The sequence below is a fragment of the Juglans regia genome, chromosome 14, assembly GCF_001411555.2.
Source record: "Juglans regia cultivar Chandler chromosome 14, Walnut 2.0, whole genome shotgun sequence".
NCBI lineage: Eukaryota > Viridiplantae > Streptophyta > Magnoliopsida > Fagales > Juglandaceae > Juglans > Juglans regia.
In genome coordinates, this window is record NC_049914.1 from 20,013,033 (window position 1) to 20,030,979 (window position 17,947).

General features: G+C 39.1%; 3 protein-coding genes and 1 non-coding gene across 5 annotated transcripts; 2 read left to right on the plus strand and 2 right to left on the minus strand.

Annotated features, from left to right (window-relative positions):
- LOC108980602 (tubulin-folding cofactor B-like) lies at positions 1 to 4,807 on the minus strand. 2 transcript variants are annotated; one of them, XM_035685519.1, is made up of 8 exons: positions 4,585 to 4,807; positions 4,335 to 4,486; positions 3,970 to 4,088; positions 2,839 to 2,900; positions 2,695 to 2,736; positions 2,168 to 2,301; positions 1,394 to 1,463; positions 1 to 448 (listed from the first exon to the last, which is right to left on the minus strand). In XM_035685519.1, the coding sequence occupies exons 1-8, from the start codon at positions 4,684 to 4,686 to the stop codon at positions 401 to 403; spliced, it is 729 nt and encodes a 242-aa protein (XP_035541412.1). In that variant the 5' UTR covers positions 4,687 to 4,807; the 3' UTR covers positions 1 to 400. The 2 variants fall into 2 exon arrangements, with proteins under 2 accessions (XP_035541412.1, XP_035541413.1); XM_035685520.1 differs by lacking the exon at positions 2,695 to 2,736.
- A 4,675-nt stretch (positions 4,808 to 9,482) lies between these two features.
- LOC109019289 lies at positions 9,483 to 10,007 on the plus strand. Its single transcript, XM_019001559.1, has one exon. The coding sequence runs from the start codon at positions 9,483 to 9,485 to the stop codon at positions 10,005 to 10,007; it is 525 nt and encodes a 174-aa protein (XP_018857104.1).
- Positions 10,008 to 10,688: 681 nt separating this feature from the next.
- On the plus strand, positions 10,689 to 12,103 carry LOC109019290. The gene is made up of 3 exons (XM_019001560.1): positions 10,689 to 11,177; positions 11,519 to 11,746; positions 11,828 to 12,103. Exons 1-3 carry the CDS (start codon positions 10,689 to 10,691, stop codon positions 12,101 to 12,103), a joined length of 993 nt encoding a protein of 330 aa, XP_018857105.1.
- Positions 12,104 to 16,555: 4,452 nt separating this feature from the next.
- On the minus strand, positions 16,556 to 16,663 carry LOC118344628. The gene has a single exon (XR_004798408.1). It is a non-coding gene; the product is annotated as a small nucleolar RNA R71 (small nucleolar RNA).
- Positions 16,664 to 17,947: the final 1,284 nt, after the last annotated feature.

Below are 17,947 nucleotides of genomic sequence, written 5' to 3' on the forward strand. Positions count from 1 at the left end.
AGATGTTCGCAACACAGCTCCTTTGTATAGTTAGAAAATAGAAATCATTCATCATTATTTTTCACTCAGAAGAAAATCAGCCGATTCTAGAGAGCAATCGTTCATCATACTTGGGAACTGCAGCATGTTTCACTCCCTGCCCCGACCTTTTTGGCGACCCTGAAAAATTATAGCATGTCCTCCACACAAAAATACATCCAGACTGCTGCTAGAACACTCAAGCCAAGAGTTCCATTCCTTCCTTATCTCAATACCGCTTAAGAGTTGAAATCAATCCCTCAAGCCAAAAGTGTCTTAATTGTAACAGATCCAAGTAAAGAAGTTGCTGTCTCAATACATCCAGAAGGTTATAAGCATTACATAAAAACACGAAGCACGGAGTAGTCTCTTCATGACCTGCCTATATTTCGTCCACTTCAAAGGGATCTCTTTCGGGGTAGTTGCCAACCTGAAACAAGATTTAAGATTTGTATCAACATCTAAATTATTGAGGCTTTTGAGCAGAAGTCTTTGAACGGGGTCTACATGTCCGCACCATGAGTTTTTCAGATGCAAACTTTGCATTCAAATTTTTATTAGTGTTCACCATATTGCATGTGTAATTAACTACATTTTTATGGCTACCTAATTGAATAAGTCGAATTATAGAACAGAATAATAAGAGCGCAAATAATATATCAGATCAATAGATCATATGTAGCAGGTACATTTGGATCTGTACTTTTAAAAGGCATCACTTTCGAAATCTTAGAAAAAGGTACATTATAATGATGGATAGGTGTTGTATGTGTAAAAAGGAATGGGGAAAAGGAAACAATTGAGCTTCTTTTGCATCACTGTGAGGTACATTCCATAAAGCAATATTTTTTGACTGTTTGGGCTAAAATAGAGATGGCATGTTTGCGAGGTTCCAGACTTTTAATTGGTTATCAGTGGACAAGCACCAATTACTTGCATTTACAGAACATTGAGATTCAGTGAATAAATTTCTCTCATTCCAATCAATCAAACTCCTTTGGTCCTCAGAACAAAATATCTAGCCATAGTACATTAAATCCCAATGTGGAAATGCTTTGAAAGATGTTGTAATTACTAATAGTAATTCCAATGTGTGCAACAAACGTAATTTCCTAGATTGAGGGTCCACAAATGTTAAACCGGCAATAGCACTTCGTGAAACCTGGGCAAGGCTCAATACAAGCCTGAAAACCATCATTTTTAATCATGAAAGTGGCTGAACTTACATGAGGGCATTGATTCTCATTCATTGAGGTAAACCAAGTATGCTTCTACAGTGTGGATCAGGCCAACAGTAAAATACCTCCATATTTTAAAGGATAATAATCAGCATTACAAGAGCTAAAGGATGGCCAGAGCATAGTTGAATACACACCTTTACTTTGTCTGGCCTAACCATTGCACCATGAAGCGGAGGGCAATCAAAGTATCGTACTCCTTTCACCCTGAAACATGTTGAAGAGATTCTAATGAATGTGGACAACATAGCATGACAATCTATTACAAGAGGAAGGTAATTAAAGTTTACAATCTAAAAGGCAAGCAAGCAGCAGCAAGAATTCACTTGAGCGCAAGAAGTCAAGTCCCAACACAAAATGAATACAGTTCAAAACTTGAAATGACTCCAAAATGAGTGATGAGTAGTCATATAAGAATGAAGCCCAAGTAGCAGACAGCCAGAGACAATTGTCAGAAAGGAGCCATTTTTGCTCTGGTTTATTCATTTTTCTTTTGCCTATTTCACCTTGAGAGTTGGTTTACAGGTAGGACCACAGTCTTACCTTGAGAACTAATCTCTAATCAAAATAAGTCCTTTTTCAGAAAAATAGAATGGTACTATAAAATTCATGTTTAGTTTTTTCCGCGGATAACTCCACAAGCATTTCCATGGTATATATGAATTGAATCTAGTTTTTCTAAATAAGTTCTAGCGATCCTACATCTAATTTGTTTCTTTAATGACTTCAAAGACCTTTTAAATTGTGGGCTGGCATGCACTTCTGATAAACGTAAAACATATATTTAAGAGTATGTTGCTGCAGGAAATCATCAATAATATTAAATAAATGAAACCAAACATAAAAAATTGAAAAATATTATCTACAAGAAACCATAAAAAAAAAAATTGATAACTAAAGCGCCAACTTACATGCCATCATGTTTTCCCAATGGTTCATCATATTGAACTCCAACCCAGTTACCAGGTGCCAGGTTTTCTGCCAGACCCACAAATTTTACAGTACCTCGTTTCTCCCCTGGTTCAACTTCACATCTATCTCCTAGCTTAATTATAAAATTCAGAAAAGGATAAATGAGAAGACATAAGTTAATCATTGCATCGACCATTCATGCATAATGTACTCCACTTTGTTCTTGAAACAATTTATAAATTAATCCGATTTATAAATTAATCCGCTCATCATGTTTGATTTGTAGCTTATTTCTTTTGGAGTGTCTCCCAAGATGAATTTTCCAGAATGGGAATTATTCACTGCTTATTGGTTTTCTCATCCATAAAGCTTTACCTCATTAACATGCAACATCACTTCAGCTGATACAAGTTCCAGTTAATGCACTAAATTTTTGTCATCAACAGAATAACTAGTTGAAAGGGGAAACAAGGTCCCAAAAAAAAAAAAATACGCATACACATACACCAAAAAAGAATCACCTAACCTTGATATTGGCACATAGATTTTCCATGTGGTTGTCAGGTATCTATAAATAAACTCCAAGTTAACTGAAGCAACAATTGCACATTGCTTACATAGAAAAAAACTAATTTGTTAATTCAAAAAGGAATAAAACCATGGAGCTTACCTTGTTCCCGGGAGTTGATGGATTTTGGGAGGTCAATTTTCCCTTAAATTTTCTAAAAGTTCCTGAAACACACCAAAGTAATTGAACAGCATAAAATATGCATGAACAGTTAATCAAATCTATTATGTGTTTTCAACTTTCATACAGTCATGGTCACACGCGCACAATCTATACACGTGCCTGTATACATTTATATATATTGAGAAAGTGTGTGTGTGTGTGTGTGTGTGTGTGTGTTATACACATAATCGCAGGCTTTCTTTATCAAACTTGAGGCACTTTCTCACTATTCTGGACTCAAAAAATATTGTCAAATGCCCCTGATATGTTAGGATGCACTTGTATGGTAAACAAAAATAATAATAATAATAATAATAATAATAATAATATAAAAAGACTAAGATCCAAAGAAGAAAAGGGAAATTTCTTATCACACAACCAAAAATAGGCCTTTCACAACATCCTAGACCATGAATAAAAACAAATAAATGCATGGAAACCCCTTCTCACCATGGCATGCACTTAATATGCCTGTTGTTCTGAGTTAAGCAACTAGAGATTTATATGGGACCACAAATCAGCTCAAATTAATTTTCCCTTGGGAAGTAGTTCATACACATCAAAATGCTTCCTTATGTTGAACTAGTTTGTGCATAATGTCACTTGTACTGTTGCCACTGTTCAATTCCCATTCCAATTTTGGCCAATGAAGCTCGTATGCACCAAGTACCATAGCATCTTGCGAGTCTAACTCCAGTCCCCAACAACCCCAAAAATTGATACACATCTTGCATGCCTGTGTTGTAATGTCTAGTTAACTAAAATTTGTGAAGCCAGGAACTAATTTCCTCACCAACGACTTCAGTCATAATTGTCATGTCAAATATTTTACTACAAAAATTTTAACCATGTGAGCTTTCACAGCTTGAATAATTCTATTTGAAGGCCTTAGCCCTTTACAACACACACCATCCACATGGCATAATTTGATTTGTAAGATTCAAATTTTAAAACTTATCTTCAAAATCAAATTATGTCACATGGATGGTATATGGTGTAAAGGCCTTCATATAGCACTACTCCTTTAATAACACTAATAATTAAAAACAACGCATTTTGTGGAAACTTTACCATCACGTTTCTCATAAGCTTCTTCTGAAATGGAGTATTTCTCCACCAATGAAGTGTCTTCCAGCCAACCACCAGAGGTTACCGATGAAGGGTCAAGATCTATAACATGTAACCGGTACCTGAAGCAACATTCATGTAAGGGGGTTAGAGTGCACTTTGCACCAGCCAGAAGGCACAAGATCCAACAGAGACGTGCAATTATGATGTTAGGTGAATTTGAAGTTTTCCACAAGCAAAATTTGAACCATTAGTTAATGGTGCCTTATACTTTCAACAGTTTTCATCAAGCTAGCCACTTTCAACAACTATAAAAGCAACCCAAACTATATATGTGTGCGTAATTAAGGAAAGTGAATTCGTCTTACCCATCAAGCGGAGAATAGAATCCGAACGGCCTCGAATTGTCGGTCAAATCCGAAATCTTGGTGTTGGTATCGTCGTAGAGCTGAAGGCCCATAGAATTGACGGAAGTGCCACATTTTCTCCATAGCTTTTCTTTCACGGATTCCACTGTCATCTAAGATCAAAGAGGAAGGGAAGGTGTAATCGGGCAACAAAAAAATATGAAATTTGTTCGGATAATTGGCAGGGAAGGTTGGTAGGCGGGTTGCTTACCTGAAGCGAGAAGCGAATGTCGGCGGAGAAGGACTTGAGGTTGGAATGTGTTACGCGCAAGAGCACGGACTCGTCCCCTTGGATCTGTAACCCAGAAGCCATGAAAACCACTTTTTAACTCGTTTACCTTCCTTTTCTTCAAGTTCCTTCCCCCCTTCTACACACTTCAGAGACAAACCAGTGCCTGTCCCTCGCGCGCTGATACTGAATGCACCCACTGGCATCGTCTACCTTTAAATGCATTTATTAGTAAATGTAAAATGCGAAAATAAGCTTTATAATTTTATTTATTTTCTTATAGCACTAAATACTAAACAGTTAATGGTTTATTTATTTTTTATGATTTTTATATTAATTGAAGAAAAGTATTATAAGAGGATATCAAAATTTTCTAATTTATTAAATGTAAAAGTTCTTTTAATGAGTGAGAGGTCCAAGAACAGATGCAATTACTTTTTGATCAACACAGATAAAAAGGTTCCACATTCCAATAAATGCTCATTTCCGACTAGTATATTACCTAGAAAACTAAAAAGCTTGTAAGAGCATTGGTAATATATAGCCAAAATTTTGACTAATCTAATTTATATTAGATTAATTATCTTAAAATTAAAATAATAATATAATATAATATTATATATTTTAATATTTTTTTTAATATTATACAATATCTTTTATATATTAATTAATAATTTAATTTTTATTTAAAGTTATTATTTCCAAACAAAACATGGGAATCATGAAAGAGATCTCATGGAGATATCCCCATGGAGCCATGGTTGTTGAGGTGTTTCTTCATGTGCAGTATTTTGGCCACTCAAAAAAAAGGACTACAAAATCTCATAATATGAGCATCATCATTACTTGATGAGAAAATATATTTGTAATCATGAATTATATAACCGTCGTGTAATCGTTTTAAAAAAAGTTAATAAAATATGGGATCCATATAAAAAATATTAAAAAAAATTTAATAATAAATCTCACTCTTTTTCAAAATAATTACGCAGTATTTATGCACTTTACGATTATATATAGAATTACTATTATTTGATTTGATAAATATATATATGTCAAACAAATCATCATAGAGGTAACGGGACAATCGAAAACTAGCCATGCATTTGTACCCATTAGAGACAGAAATGGTAAATGTCCAACTTCATATGCTTTGGATTGACATCTAAGCTGCAACAATCATGCTCTGCAAGACCTTTTAAAACGTTATTGATTATACTTGCAACAACTACATATCAACAAAGAAAAGAAAGAAAAAAAAAAAAAAGGGAAAATCTGCAAACTGGATGCTGGCCTAGTTACTGAACCAAGGTGGGAACAATCTACATACGCCTCGTAAATCCAGACACCTCTAATGCTTAGCACAGTCTGGCTTGCAGTGGTGCACTAGATGATTAAGAATCTTATATTTCACAATACTACCTGGATGTAAGTTGGTTGTAACTCTATTTGTGATACCTCGTATGATAAAAATAAGGATAAGTGATGAATGAGATATCACATTGTTTGAAAAGGAAAAATTATTGCTCTTTATAAGATTCTAATGAGGCTCCATTTATATCATTGACTAGTCCTTTTAAAGTATAAGTCATGTGGTTTGGGCCTTCCAGTGAGATGTTACAACTCAAGGCAAACAAAAGGCGCAAAATCACAAATATTTTCCAAAAGAAGAAGGAATTTTTGGGAGGAACAAATGACAAACCTGTGAGAATTAAGATTCAAGGCTATTGGCTACGATTTCTCTATTCTATAAAGCGTGTTTGAAGCGACGATGATAGAAGAAAGCACTGAAAATCCTAGAAATTGCAAAATGTAAGGAAGAGAAATGTGAGGGAAAGAGAGAGGGGCAGTTGGATGGAAAGAATAAAATAAAGGTTTGGTTTCTACAATGTCTCGCCAAGTATGATAAGGGAGAGAAATTCACTATACTGTAGCTCAAAATTGAGAAAATATCCCCTTGGGTAATCCAATATAGGGATTTTAACTCAAAAAATGTAAAATTTAGACTTTGTTTGGATTGAGAGTTGATCTTAACTCATCTCATCTCATAATTACAACTTTCGCAAATTCTCATATAAAATACAATAAACAATTCATTTTTTTCAAATCTCAAAATAATAATAAGATCAAAAAATAATATTCTAATAATATTTTATTCAACTTTCAACTTTTATCTTAACTCATATTATCTCAACTCACTATCTAAATCTAACGTTAGAGTTCACTGGCATTTGACTAGACCAATGTCAGTGCTCTAAGTCAAGCTTATCTATCAAATAATTTCATATTCTTCAAAACGGGTTGAGGTCCAAAATAAATGAAAAATCATATTCACAATGCTGATATAACATGACTTGATTGACAAAAAATTAATTTTAGATTTTTCATACTAATCAAATTGCATGATGTCAACAACGTAGATAATACATATTTCACTCCAATTTGTAAACATATTTACTTTCTTACTATCCTTCACTCTCAATTATAGAACTGTGAATGGAGAAAATCCCTTATACTAGGCCAAAGGATGGGCCCAGATCACAACCCATATATGTGGTCTGGGTCGGACTGGGCCAAAGGCAAGGCCCAGCCATATCACATGGATTGAGTCAAACAAACAACCTGGATCAGCGTTTGGGCAGGAGAGAGACCTAGGTCGAGCTAGGCCAACATAATAGAAGACGAAGGCAAGGCTTGAGAAGGAAGGGGCATGGCATACATCATCAGATGGAACGCAGGATAGAAAGCATGCCGCATTTAATGCGGCCCAGGGCAGAAGGCCCAAGCAACATGCAGCAAACCTAAGCCCTTCACAACTAGATAAGAAGACGGCACATGAGCAGTTCGGTGAATCAACAACACAAGTGTATTATCCCCTGCTATGCAACACCCCACTATAGTGGGGACCTGGTCGGTAACTATAAATAGGACACTACCAGCAACTTACAAGGTAATCAGTCAATCTATCACTATCACCTTACACTCTCATCTTCATTACTGTTTATCATCTTCTTCTTCACCATACTGACTTAAGCATCAGAGGATCAACATACCCCAAGGTCCCTCCCCCCCCAGTAGTTACTATGCTGGTGATCGCTCGTATACCAAGGGTATGAAGTTGCCCAGGCTAGCGAAACACAACAACAACAGTGGCGCCATCTGTGGGATCTTTATTATCCCATAACTAGCGTGTCCTTCGTATGCCGGCAGCATGCAAAGATGCAATCTGAAGCAATGGAAGCAAGATTCAATTAGCAAAATAAAGCAATACAGAAACTCATGGCAGACATGGAGACCCTCCGACAAGAGAACATTGCCTTACGAAGGAATGACGAAGAACTCGAGGCAGACCAACGGAGTCATCACTCTGGGGACCATCCTCAGCCTAATGCAACCATAGCAGATGAGGAACAATGCAGAGTAAATTTGCAAATCCAAATGGAAGTAGCAAAGCAAATAGGCCTACCTTCCACAATGGACTAGCTACTCACCAACGTTGAACTACCATACAGTACTGGGATTTTGGCTGTACCTATACCTCCAAAGTTTAAAGTTCCTCAGATGGAAGCATACGATGGGTCGAAGGAGTCGTTGGACCACTTGGAGACCTTTAAAGCCCATATGACTCTCCACGGCTTCCCCAATGAGATAGCATGTAGGGCCTCCCCCTCACCCTGAAAGAGGCAGCACGAGTGTGGTTTAGTTCTCTGCGGTCTGGAACCGTAGATAGTTTCAACAAGCTGGCACATCAGTTCTTAACATAGTTCATGGCCAGCCGAATGAGGAGAAGGCCAGCGGCCTATCTATTGATTGTTAAGTAGAGGGATGATGAGACCCTTAAGTCATACCTTTCCCGGCTCAACAAAGAATGGATGACGACGAATGACCAAGACAAAAAGATCACTCTGGCCGCATTGTTAGGGGGGGTCTGGCCTCGTAACCCCTTTATGACAAAGATCGCCATAAAGACCCCATCAACCCTAAGGGAATTCATGGACCGAGCAGACGGTTACATAAATGGAGAGGATACACTCCAAGTGTTAACTGCCCCCAGAAAGAGTGACTTGGAAAGGGCGGATAAGAAAACGGCAGACTGTCACCAGGGGTCGAACCAAGGGGCCCACAAGAAAAGGATTTACAAAACCAAGGACAAAGGAAAACCTAGCCCTCGTATACACTCTAATTTAATGGTAGAAGTTGAGGAGGACCTAAGAAAACATGAAGAGCAAAGACAAAGTTTGTCGCACCCCAAATATTGTTCCTTCCATAGGAGTAGTGGACATTACACGCAAAATTGCTATAGGAAGTGGAGAAGATTTGAAGGCCTAGAGATTTGTGCCAACCAATATAAAGACAAGAGGGATGAACCATGACAGGACTACCGTCCTTACTCTTGGAGAAACCAGGACCGAAGCCCCATTCGTAGGAATCAGGGTCCAATTCGCAGGAGTTACAGCCCGACCTACAAAGACCAAAACCCTGCTAGGAGGAACAATAAAAGCCCAGACAAAAGAAGAACTGCAAACCCCCGTGAAGAGAACCCGTGTCAAGGAAATTCGAGAAGAAAATAACCCTCCATAGGTGAAATTAGCACCATAGCTGGAGGATACGATGGGAGAAGGACTTCCTCGGCATGAAAAGCCTATGCAAGGAGGGTCAGGTACGAAGAAGTATTCTCTGCCCAATGACCATCCCGTAACAACAGAGATTCATCTTGAGAATATCTTGTGACATTCAGCGAAGAAGATGGAGTGGGTTTATGGCACCCTCATGACGATGCACTTGTAGTAACAACGCAAATTGCTAACTATTAGACCAAAAGAGTATTAATCGACAATGACAGTTCCACCGATATCCTCTTTTAGGAAGCATTCGTTAAGATGGGGATCACTCCCGATAGGTTGCGGCCAGCACCTATGCCCTTCAAAGGCTTCACAGGGGACACCATCCAACCGATCGAGGCAATCGCTCTGTCTGTATTGGTAGGAACCGCTCCCAAAACAACATCTCTTATGATAGGCTTCTTGGTAGTGAAGGCCCCTTCTTCGTACAATGTGATACTCGGATGCCCATCCTTGAACCAAATGAAAACTGTGACTTCCACATATCACCTGAAGGTAAAATTTCCGACTCCATCGGGAGTAGGAGAAATGCATGGCGAAGAGCAAACCGCAAGAGATTGCTACACCAGGGAGATGAAGTCGAAAGCAATAGCTATACAAACTCTTGAGCAAGGCCGCATGGAAGTGGCCACACCTCCACTTCTGGCTCAGACCAAACCAGACCAAGAGGTAGGGGATGAAAAGGCATTGAGGCAGGCGGAACTCAATGGGGCGGCCATGCCTCCACCTCCACCTGTAACTGAACTAGACCGTGAAGTTAGGGATGAAGAGGCACTGAGCTAGGGGTAACCCAACGAGCCACTACTTTTGATACCAATGGATCCTAAAAAACCAAAGCGGATTGTGCGTATGAGATCTAAAATGTCTGCCGAGCTAAGCCAGTCTATGAAGCAACTACTTGTGGAAGCAACTACTTGTGGAACATCGTGATGTCTTCGCCTAGTGCCATGAAGAAATGCCTGGTATCAATGGATCGGTAATAGAACACCACCTTGGTGTAAACCCCGAGGCCAAAAGAGTCAAGCAAAAGCGCCATAGTTTCAGTACGGATAAATAAGCGGCCATTGCTGAAGAAGTGGAACCCCTTCTAACTGCGGGGTTCATTCGAGAAGTTCACTATCCCAAATGGCTCTCCAACGTTGTACTGGTCAAGAAGGCAAGTGGGAAATGGAGAATGTGTGTTGACTTCACCGACTTAAACAAAGCCTGTCCTAAAGATAGTTTTCCGTTCCAAGGATAGATCTAAGAGTGGACTCGACGACCGGACACACCTTGCTCAGCTCATAGATGCATACTCCAGCTACAATCAGATTAGGATGAGCCCCGATGAGAAGGAAAAAAATGGCATTTATCACCGATAGAGGACTTTATTGCTACAAAGCAATGTCATTCGGCCTAAAAAATGTAGGAGCAACATACCAGTGTTTGGTCAACCGAATGTTCAAAAACCAGATCGAAAAAAACATGGAAGTCTATGTAGACAATCTTCTGGTTAAGAGCAAGGAGTCCGAGCAACATCTTGATGACCTCCAAGAAGCTTTCGCAGTAATGGGAAAATACAAGATGAAGCACAACCCACAAAAATGTGCATTTGAAGTCGAATCAGGAAAATTCTTGGGTTTCATGGTCTCCGAGGGAGGGATTGAAGCTAATCTCGGAAAAATTAAGGTGATCGTGGACATGCCTCCACCCCAAACTATCAATGAAGTCCAGAAACTGATAGGGAAGATAGCTGCCCTGGGCCGTTTCATTGCAAAGTCAACCGACCGGTGCCGTCCTTTCTTCAAGGTCCTGCGAAATGTACAAGAATGGGATGAAGATTGCGGAAGGGCCTTCAGCAAGTTGAAGGAATACTTGGCTCATTCACCTTTGCTCAGCCAAACCACGCCAGGAGAAGACCTAACTGTCTACCTGGCTGTATCGCCCAATGCGGTGTCCTCCGTGTTGACCCGAGTAGAAGATTGAGTTCAATGCCCATTTTATTATGTAAGCAGAGCCTTTCGAGGGGTAAAAGCTAGGTACCCCCAAACGGAAATGTTAGCATTCGCATTGGTGATCATTGCCAGACAGTTAAGACCTACTTTCAAGCTCACCCAATAAAAGTCCAAACTGATATTCCCTTGAGAAAAATATTGCAGAAACTAGATACTTCTAGTCAGATGACTAACTAGGCGATCAAGTTAAGTGAGTTTGAGATCGAGTATCTTCCACACACCGCAATAAAGGGCCAGGTGTTAGCAGATTTTGTACCCGAGTTCTCGAATTTTCCAAAAGAAATGGTCCTTATGCCTTAGGGCAAGCCGTGGCAGGTCTACGTCGACAGCTCATCCTTTGGGGGAGGAGTAAGAGTCTGTATAATAACAGACTCAGGTGAAAAACTTGATTACATCCTCAAGCTTGGATTCAAAGCCACCAATAACGAAGCCGAGTATGAAACACTCTTGTTAGGTCTAACGATTGCCAGATCTTTGGGTGAAACTGAAGTTGAAGTAAAAGTTGACTCTCAGATAGTGGTGGGGCAGGTAACCGAACAATTCCTTACAAAAGGAGAAAATCTGAAAAAATATCTCCAATGAGTAGGAGAAAAGCGAGATCTCTTCTAGTACTCTACCATCCATCAAATTCCGAGAGAAGAGAACCAAGAAGCAGATCAGCTAGCCAAAGCTGCCTCAGGGCAAGAAGAATTCCCACTCCTAGATCACGTTGTAATTCGAACTATTGATGTGGCAGCAGTAGGAATTCGGGTGTCAATTATTGAGGACCTACAACCCCCAGAATGGGCCACGGACATTTTAAAATTTCTTCAAGGGGGAATCCTTCCGGAAGATAGGGAAGAGGCCCGAAAAATTAGCACCGAGCGGCTCGGTTCACTTTGGTAAAGGGAGTTCTATACAAAAGAGGCTACGCCAAGCCTCTATTAAGATGTATCTCCTCTGAACAAGCTCAGTATGTGCTGGCAGGAATACAAGAAGGAGTTTGTGGAAATCATGCGAGTGGAAGGGCATTAGCAGCGTGAACTACTCGAGCAGGATACTATTGGCCTAAAGCTCACAGGGATGTCGATGAATTCGCCCGAAAGTGTCTCAAATGCCAAGAGAACGCTCCTATTCCTCATTCCCCCCCCCAAAAAAAAAAAAAAAAACTCACTTCTATCACTGCCTCATGGCCCTTCACGCAATGGGGATTAGATCTCATCAGCCCCCTCCCTACTGGCAAAGGAGGAGTAAAGTTTGTGGTGGTGGCAGTAGACTATTTCACAAAATGGGTGAAAGCGGAGGCTCTAGCAACGATTACGGCTCGGGCAATTACAAACTTCCTCAGAAATCTATAATCTGACGGGACAATGGGACAATGGGAGACAGTTTGACTGTTCTCATTATCAAGAATGGTGCTCGGAGCTCAGAATCAAGACTAAGTACTCTTTGCCGGGACATCCCCAATTCAACGGGAAAGTAGAAGTGACCAACAAAACATTACTTAACATTTTGAAGAAGAAATTGGGAGACCAGAAGGGGGAATGGACTGAAGAACTTTCGAGTACGTTTTGGGCATACCGAACGTCAGTAAGAACCCCAACAGGAGAAACTCCCTTCTCCCTCGTCTATGGAACAAAAGTCATGATACCGATTGAAGTGGCAATACCCACATATCGAGTGCAACATTATGATCTAGATCGTAACGACGAACAATTGAGATAGAACTTGGAATTTTTGGAAGAAAGGAGGGAGGAAGCTGTAAGCCGAATGGTAGCCAACAAGTGGAGAGTTGAGTAGAATTTTAACAAACGAGTCCGGCCCCGCAATTTCAAAGTGGGGGACATGGTTTTGAAACAAACAGGGATTAGTACTCAGAATGAAGGCAAACTAGGATCCAAGTGGGAAGGACCGTATCTGGTAACAGCAACCAGAAGACCTGGTTCGTATCGACTTAAGGACCATGAAGGACACGAGTTGCCGCATCCATGGAATGTCAAACACCTAAGGAAGTATTTTGTACGTAAAATCCAAGTCAGGCTCGAACAATGTAAGATTATGATTAATTGAAATTTTATGTACTAATTTTGAGTGTTGCATTATTGTGTCTCCTATAAATAGCCTAAATCAGATAAGCCCGGTCTCTAGATCGGCCACGAAGTATAAAGCATAGGAACCGAGCCACGAGCTTTGACCTGCTAACAACTATTCTCAACGCAGTCTAAAGGACTTGCCGAGTTTCGTGCAATATGTGAAATGCATTGGTGAGGGAGCAGGACTCTTGAGCTCTGCGAACCTATAAGTGTCAATCCACAAAGTAGCACAGGAACCAAGCCACGAGCTCTAACCTGCTAATAGCTATTATCAACGTAGTCTAAATGACTTGCTGAGTTTTGTGCAATATGTGAAATGCGTTGGTGAGGGAGTAAGGCCTTCAGGCTCCGCCAACTTATAAGTGACAATCCACAAAGTATAAAACACAGGAACCGAGCCACGAGTTCTGACCTACTAACAACTATTCTCAACGCAGTTGAAATGACTTGCCGAGCTTCATGCAATATGTAAAATGCGTTGGTGAGGGAGCAGGGCTGTGGATTTAATTATTTTATTTTTATTTAGTCACTACATTTAAATTATTTTATTTAAGCTGCTGTTTTGAAATCTTTTTAGTTGGATTACTTTTGTAACCCAAGATGTGAGGATTGTACCTCATTTCTTTCCCTCATTTTTTCTTTTTCCACTTTTTCTTTTCTTTTTCTCTTCATTTCTTTTCTCCTCTCTCTCTCTTCTTCTGCACGCAATTTCCCTCTCTCTTCCCTGTCTGTGCGTCGTCTTCCACCATGCCGCCATGCGACACCCATTTCTGTCACCGCCCCTCCCATTTTCTTCCCCTCCAGCTGACGACCATACGTCCTAGTTTCCAGCTCCTCTTGTGCCGTCGTCAGCCTCCACGCACGGCATCAAGCCGCAGCACTCTTTGAACTCGATCTACCTAACCCACCCATTGGCCAACACCTCTTCACCACATCATCGGCGACACCCCAGCTACCTAACCCACCCATCCTCAGCCCCGATCCGCCACCAGTGAAGCCCATCTATCTCCATTTCCGTTTTGGATTTTTCGGACTTCAACCGCCCTCTACGCCGCCACACACGGCCAATCACCACCACCATTACCTTCACCGACATTCCTAAGCCATTTCCCTTGTAATCTCAAATTTTCATTTGTCTCTGTTCAAAATCTAGCATTTTGAGACCCACGGCCATAGTGCATTTTGCACTATTACGTTGCTGGGCCGCTACTTCTAGCACATTTGTGATCATTTGATGAGTGTACGAAAATGCACTCTAAAAACTCTATTATTGGACTAAAATACTAAAATGTTAATAGAAATCATTAGAATTAATGTGTATTCTTGAATTGAGTTTCTATTTATTTATTTATTTATTTTTATATTTAATTTCAGAGTCTATAAAAGAGCAAGTTCAAACCCATTCAAATTTAAAAGACTTTCAAGTGGGTAAGATGTTGGAACAACCTAAGAACTTTCAACGAGTGTAGGACTCTTCAAATAAGGATAATGATGGGGTTTGAGAGTAATTCGGATCAGAATCCAAAATGTTCTAGGAGATAGAATGGATATACTTTATTATTTTAATCATAACTTTTCGTTCAGATATCGGATTAATGCAATTCTTGATATGTTGGAAAGCTATCTTAAAGGGCTACAAAGTTATCTCTCATAAGGATTTCCAAATTTGAACTCTTGAAGTGTATATGTGGCTACCAGGTTGAGTCCTAAAATTTAAGCAATTTTTATGTGCAGAAATATGATGACATTAAGGTTTCTTTCCTACCATATTTAAGCACATCATTAGTACGAAATTGGAGAGTTGAGAAGAGGGGAGACGGCTCAGTTTGAAGGAGGAAGATCTAAAATTAATTTTCATGGCCACCGTTTACTTTATTTTTCTCTTGAGATTTTTGTTGTCCATTATATTTATAGGTAACAAAATTCTCAAGTAGAGTTAGAGATGAACTTGCACATTATATGGTATTTTTAATTTATTCTTGATTTATGTATTTGATTTTCAATTACTAAAATTCTTTTGTTTTATCATTCTCAATTCATCGCTAATATTTTCTTCTCCAAATAATCATAGAATTTATTCTGTTTATGGATTCAGTCATATTTTTTCTATTGAATGGTTTGACTCTTTGGTTATATTTGGATCAATTATTTTTCTATATTGATTTAATTCTTTGCTGCAATATCGCTTCCTGAGTATATTGTCGTCGTTGAATTTTCGTAATAGTGATAATAATTTATGTATTTTAAAAGTGGTGAATGATTTTTCAAAGGGTTACATTTGGTTTGATCTTGGTTTATAAATCTATACCTTCCAATTGAGAATATTAGAAATTGAGTTCCCAATTGAGTTATTCAATGAGTTAAGAATAATTAAAATATCATGTTTGTACAAGGGATTCCCGACGCTTTATAGTTTGTCAAACTTGAGTACTTTTTCCGTTAGTCACTTTTTTTCACTTTAATTTGCATTTAAAATTAATCTTTATTTTTTCATTAATAATTTAATCTATTTCTTTAGTTTCTTTGTTCTTTCTACAATTCTTTTAATTTGTCTCTCTGTAGAATCGACACCCCAAAGCTGTACTACAACTACCGCATTATTCTTGGGGCATAATTAAATTTTGGCGTCGTTGCCTGGGAAACGATAGAAGAATTGCTAGATAGGTTTTTATTTCAGCAATTTGTAAAGGCGATAACTTTGTTCCCTCTTTTAGCTTGTTGCATTATTTTTTTTTCCTTACCTTTCATAGTATTTTTAGTTTTTAGTATTTTGTTACCTTGCATGCACAGATATAGAGACACCTTGGGTAGATTTGCTTGTAGGCCTGTGGAAGAGTCAGAATCAAGCTTTTTAAATCATTTCTTTGACAATCCATCTAGTCCCAAAGAAATGAGTGAACACGAGGATCAACCCATTAAAACTCTTCATGATTACCTCCACTCTACATGCACAACCACACCATCATGCATCATGTTTCCAGCTAATACTCGCCAACTGGATTTTAAAACAAGGATGATACAGTTACTCCCTACTTTTCATGGCTTAAAAAATGAAAATCCATATGTGCATATTAGAGAGTTTGAGGAAGTAGTTGTCGCATAGTCAAAATGCAACTGATGACGTTGTGAGATTTAAGTTCTTTCCTTTCTCTTTGAAGGATAGAGCTAAGAGTGGGATATACTCACTGAGACCCCGATCTATTGGGTCATGGAGTGAGATGACTCAAGTCTTCTTTAATAAATATTTTCCCCAACATAAGACCAATGCATTCGAAAGGCAAATCTCCACCTTTGTACAAAAGGACAATGAGACTTTGTATTAGTCTTGGGAGAGATTTAAAGAGTTGTTGAGTATGTGTCCTCACCATGGGTATGAGAATTGGCGCTTAGTGAGCTATTTTTATGAGGAACTTACACCTAGAGAGCACCAATTTGTGGAGATGATGTGTAATGGTGAGTTTTTACATAAAGATCCTGATGAGGCCATAGAATACCTTAATGAGCTTGCTGAAAAAGCTCACACTTGGACTAGACCTAGTGCTACCGAAAGCACAAATAAGTCACGACCTGCAGGAAACCCTAATGGTGGTGGAATTTACCATCTTAGGGAAGAGGATAGCCTAAAGGCTAAGGTTGAGATGCTCACTAGGGAGCTAGATGTGTTAAAGACTAAGGACTTAAAGCCAATACACGTGGCTAATCATGCAGAGTCTTTTGAACCATATTTTGTGTGTGGCGGGGTAGATCACCTCACCCAAGAGTGTCTCACATTTGCTGAGATGAGAGGGATGTATGAGGAACAATGTAATGCCTTAGGTATGTACAAGAAACCTTTTACACCTTATTCCTATACCTATAATCTGGGATGGCGCAATCACCCCAATTTTAGCTAGAAGTCTGAAAACCAGCCACCTGCACAACTCCCCAGATCATACCCTGCACCATATCATGCACCTTCATCTTCTAAGAATCCTTTAGAAGACACTTTGCATGCTTTTATTGAGGCACATGGTAAGACTAACCAAAAGTTTGAATATTTGATTACGCAGGTTGTTGAAGAAAATAAGGAGATAAAAAGCCAAGTATCCAAGTTGATGAGCTCCTTGAGTGTGAATGAGTGTGGCAAGTTCCCTTCTCAAGCTCAATCCATACCCCAAGGTCAACATATGGCTCAAGGAAATTTGAAGAAAGTCAATGCCATTGTGACACAAAGTGATAAGTCCTCACACATCCCAATAACTGATAAGCCATAAGATGTTGATGAGGAACAAAGCAAGGATAGTGCTGAGTTGCCCAAAGAAGCTGAGGTAATCAAGAGCCTAGTTAAGGTATCATTTCCTTAAGCTTTAAAATTTGCTATACAAACTTTGGATTCTAGCAATGAAATCTTGGAGAATCTCAGGCAGGTAAAGATCAATCTTCATCTTTTGCATGTTATTAAATAAGTTCCTACTTATGCAAAGTTCTCAAAATTTTGTATACAGTTAAGAGGAAGCACCATGTTAAGAAGACATCATTTCTAACATAGCAAGTTAGTGCTCTAATTGAGCAGCGAATTCCTCCTAAGTACAAGGATCCTGGTTGTCCCACCATTGGATATAATATTAGGAATCATGAGTTTGGGCAAGTGTTGCTAGATTTAGGAGTTAATGTAAAT

Bases quoted from the DNA above. Each gene is read 5' to 3' on its own strand.
- LOC108980602 (XM_035685519.1), bottom strand. From the start codon at position 4,686: ATGGCTTCTGGGTTACAGATCCAAGGGGACGAGTCCGTGCTCTTGCGC. The intron at 4,089-4,334 runs GTAAGACGAATT...ATGTTGCTTCAG, and splicing joins TTCTATTCTCCGCTTGATGG to GTACCGGTTACATGTTATAG. The intron at 1,464-2,167 runs GTAAGTTGGCGC...AACATGTTTCAG, and splicing joins TTGGGAAAACATGATGGCAT to GGTGAAAGGAGTACGATACT.
- LOC109019289 (XM_019001559.1), top strand. From the start codon at position 9,483: ATGGGGATCACTCCCGATAGGTTGCGGCCAGCACCTATGCCCTTCAAA.
- LOC109019290 (XM_019001560.1), top strand. From the start codon at position 10,689: ATGGAAGTCTATGTAGACAATCTTCTGGTTAAGAGCAAGGAGTCCGAG. The intron at 11,178-11,518 runs GTAGAAGATTGA...CTTATGCCTTAG, and splicing joins TGTCCTCCGTGTTGACCCGA to GGCAAGCCGTGGCAGGTCTA. The intron at 11,747-11,827 runs GTAACCGAACAA...GATCTCTTCTAG, and splicing joins CTCAGATAGTGGTGGGGCAG to TACTCTACCATCCATCAAAT.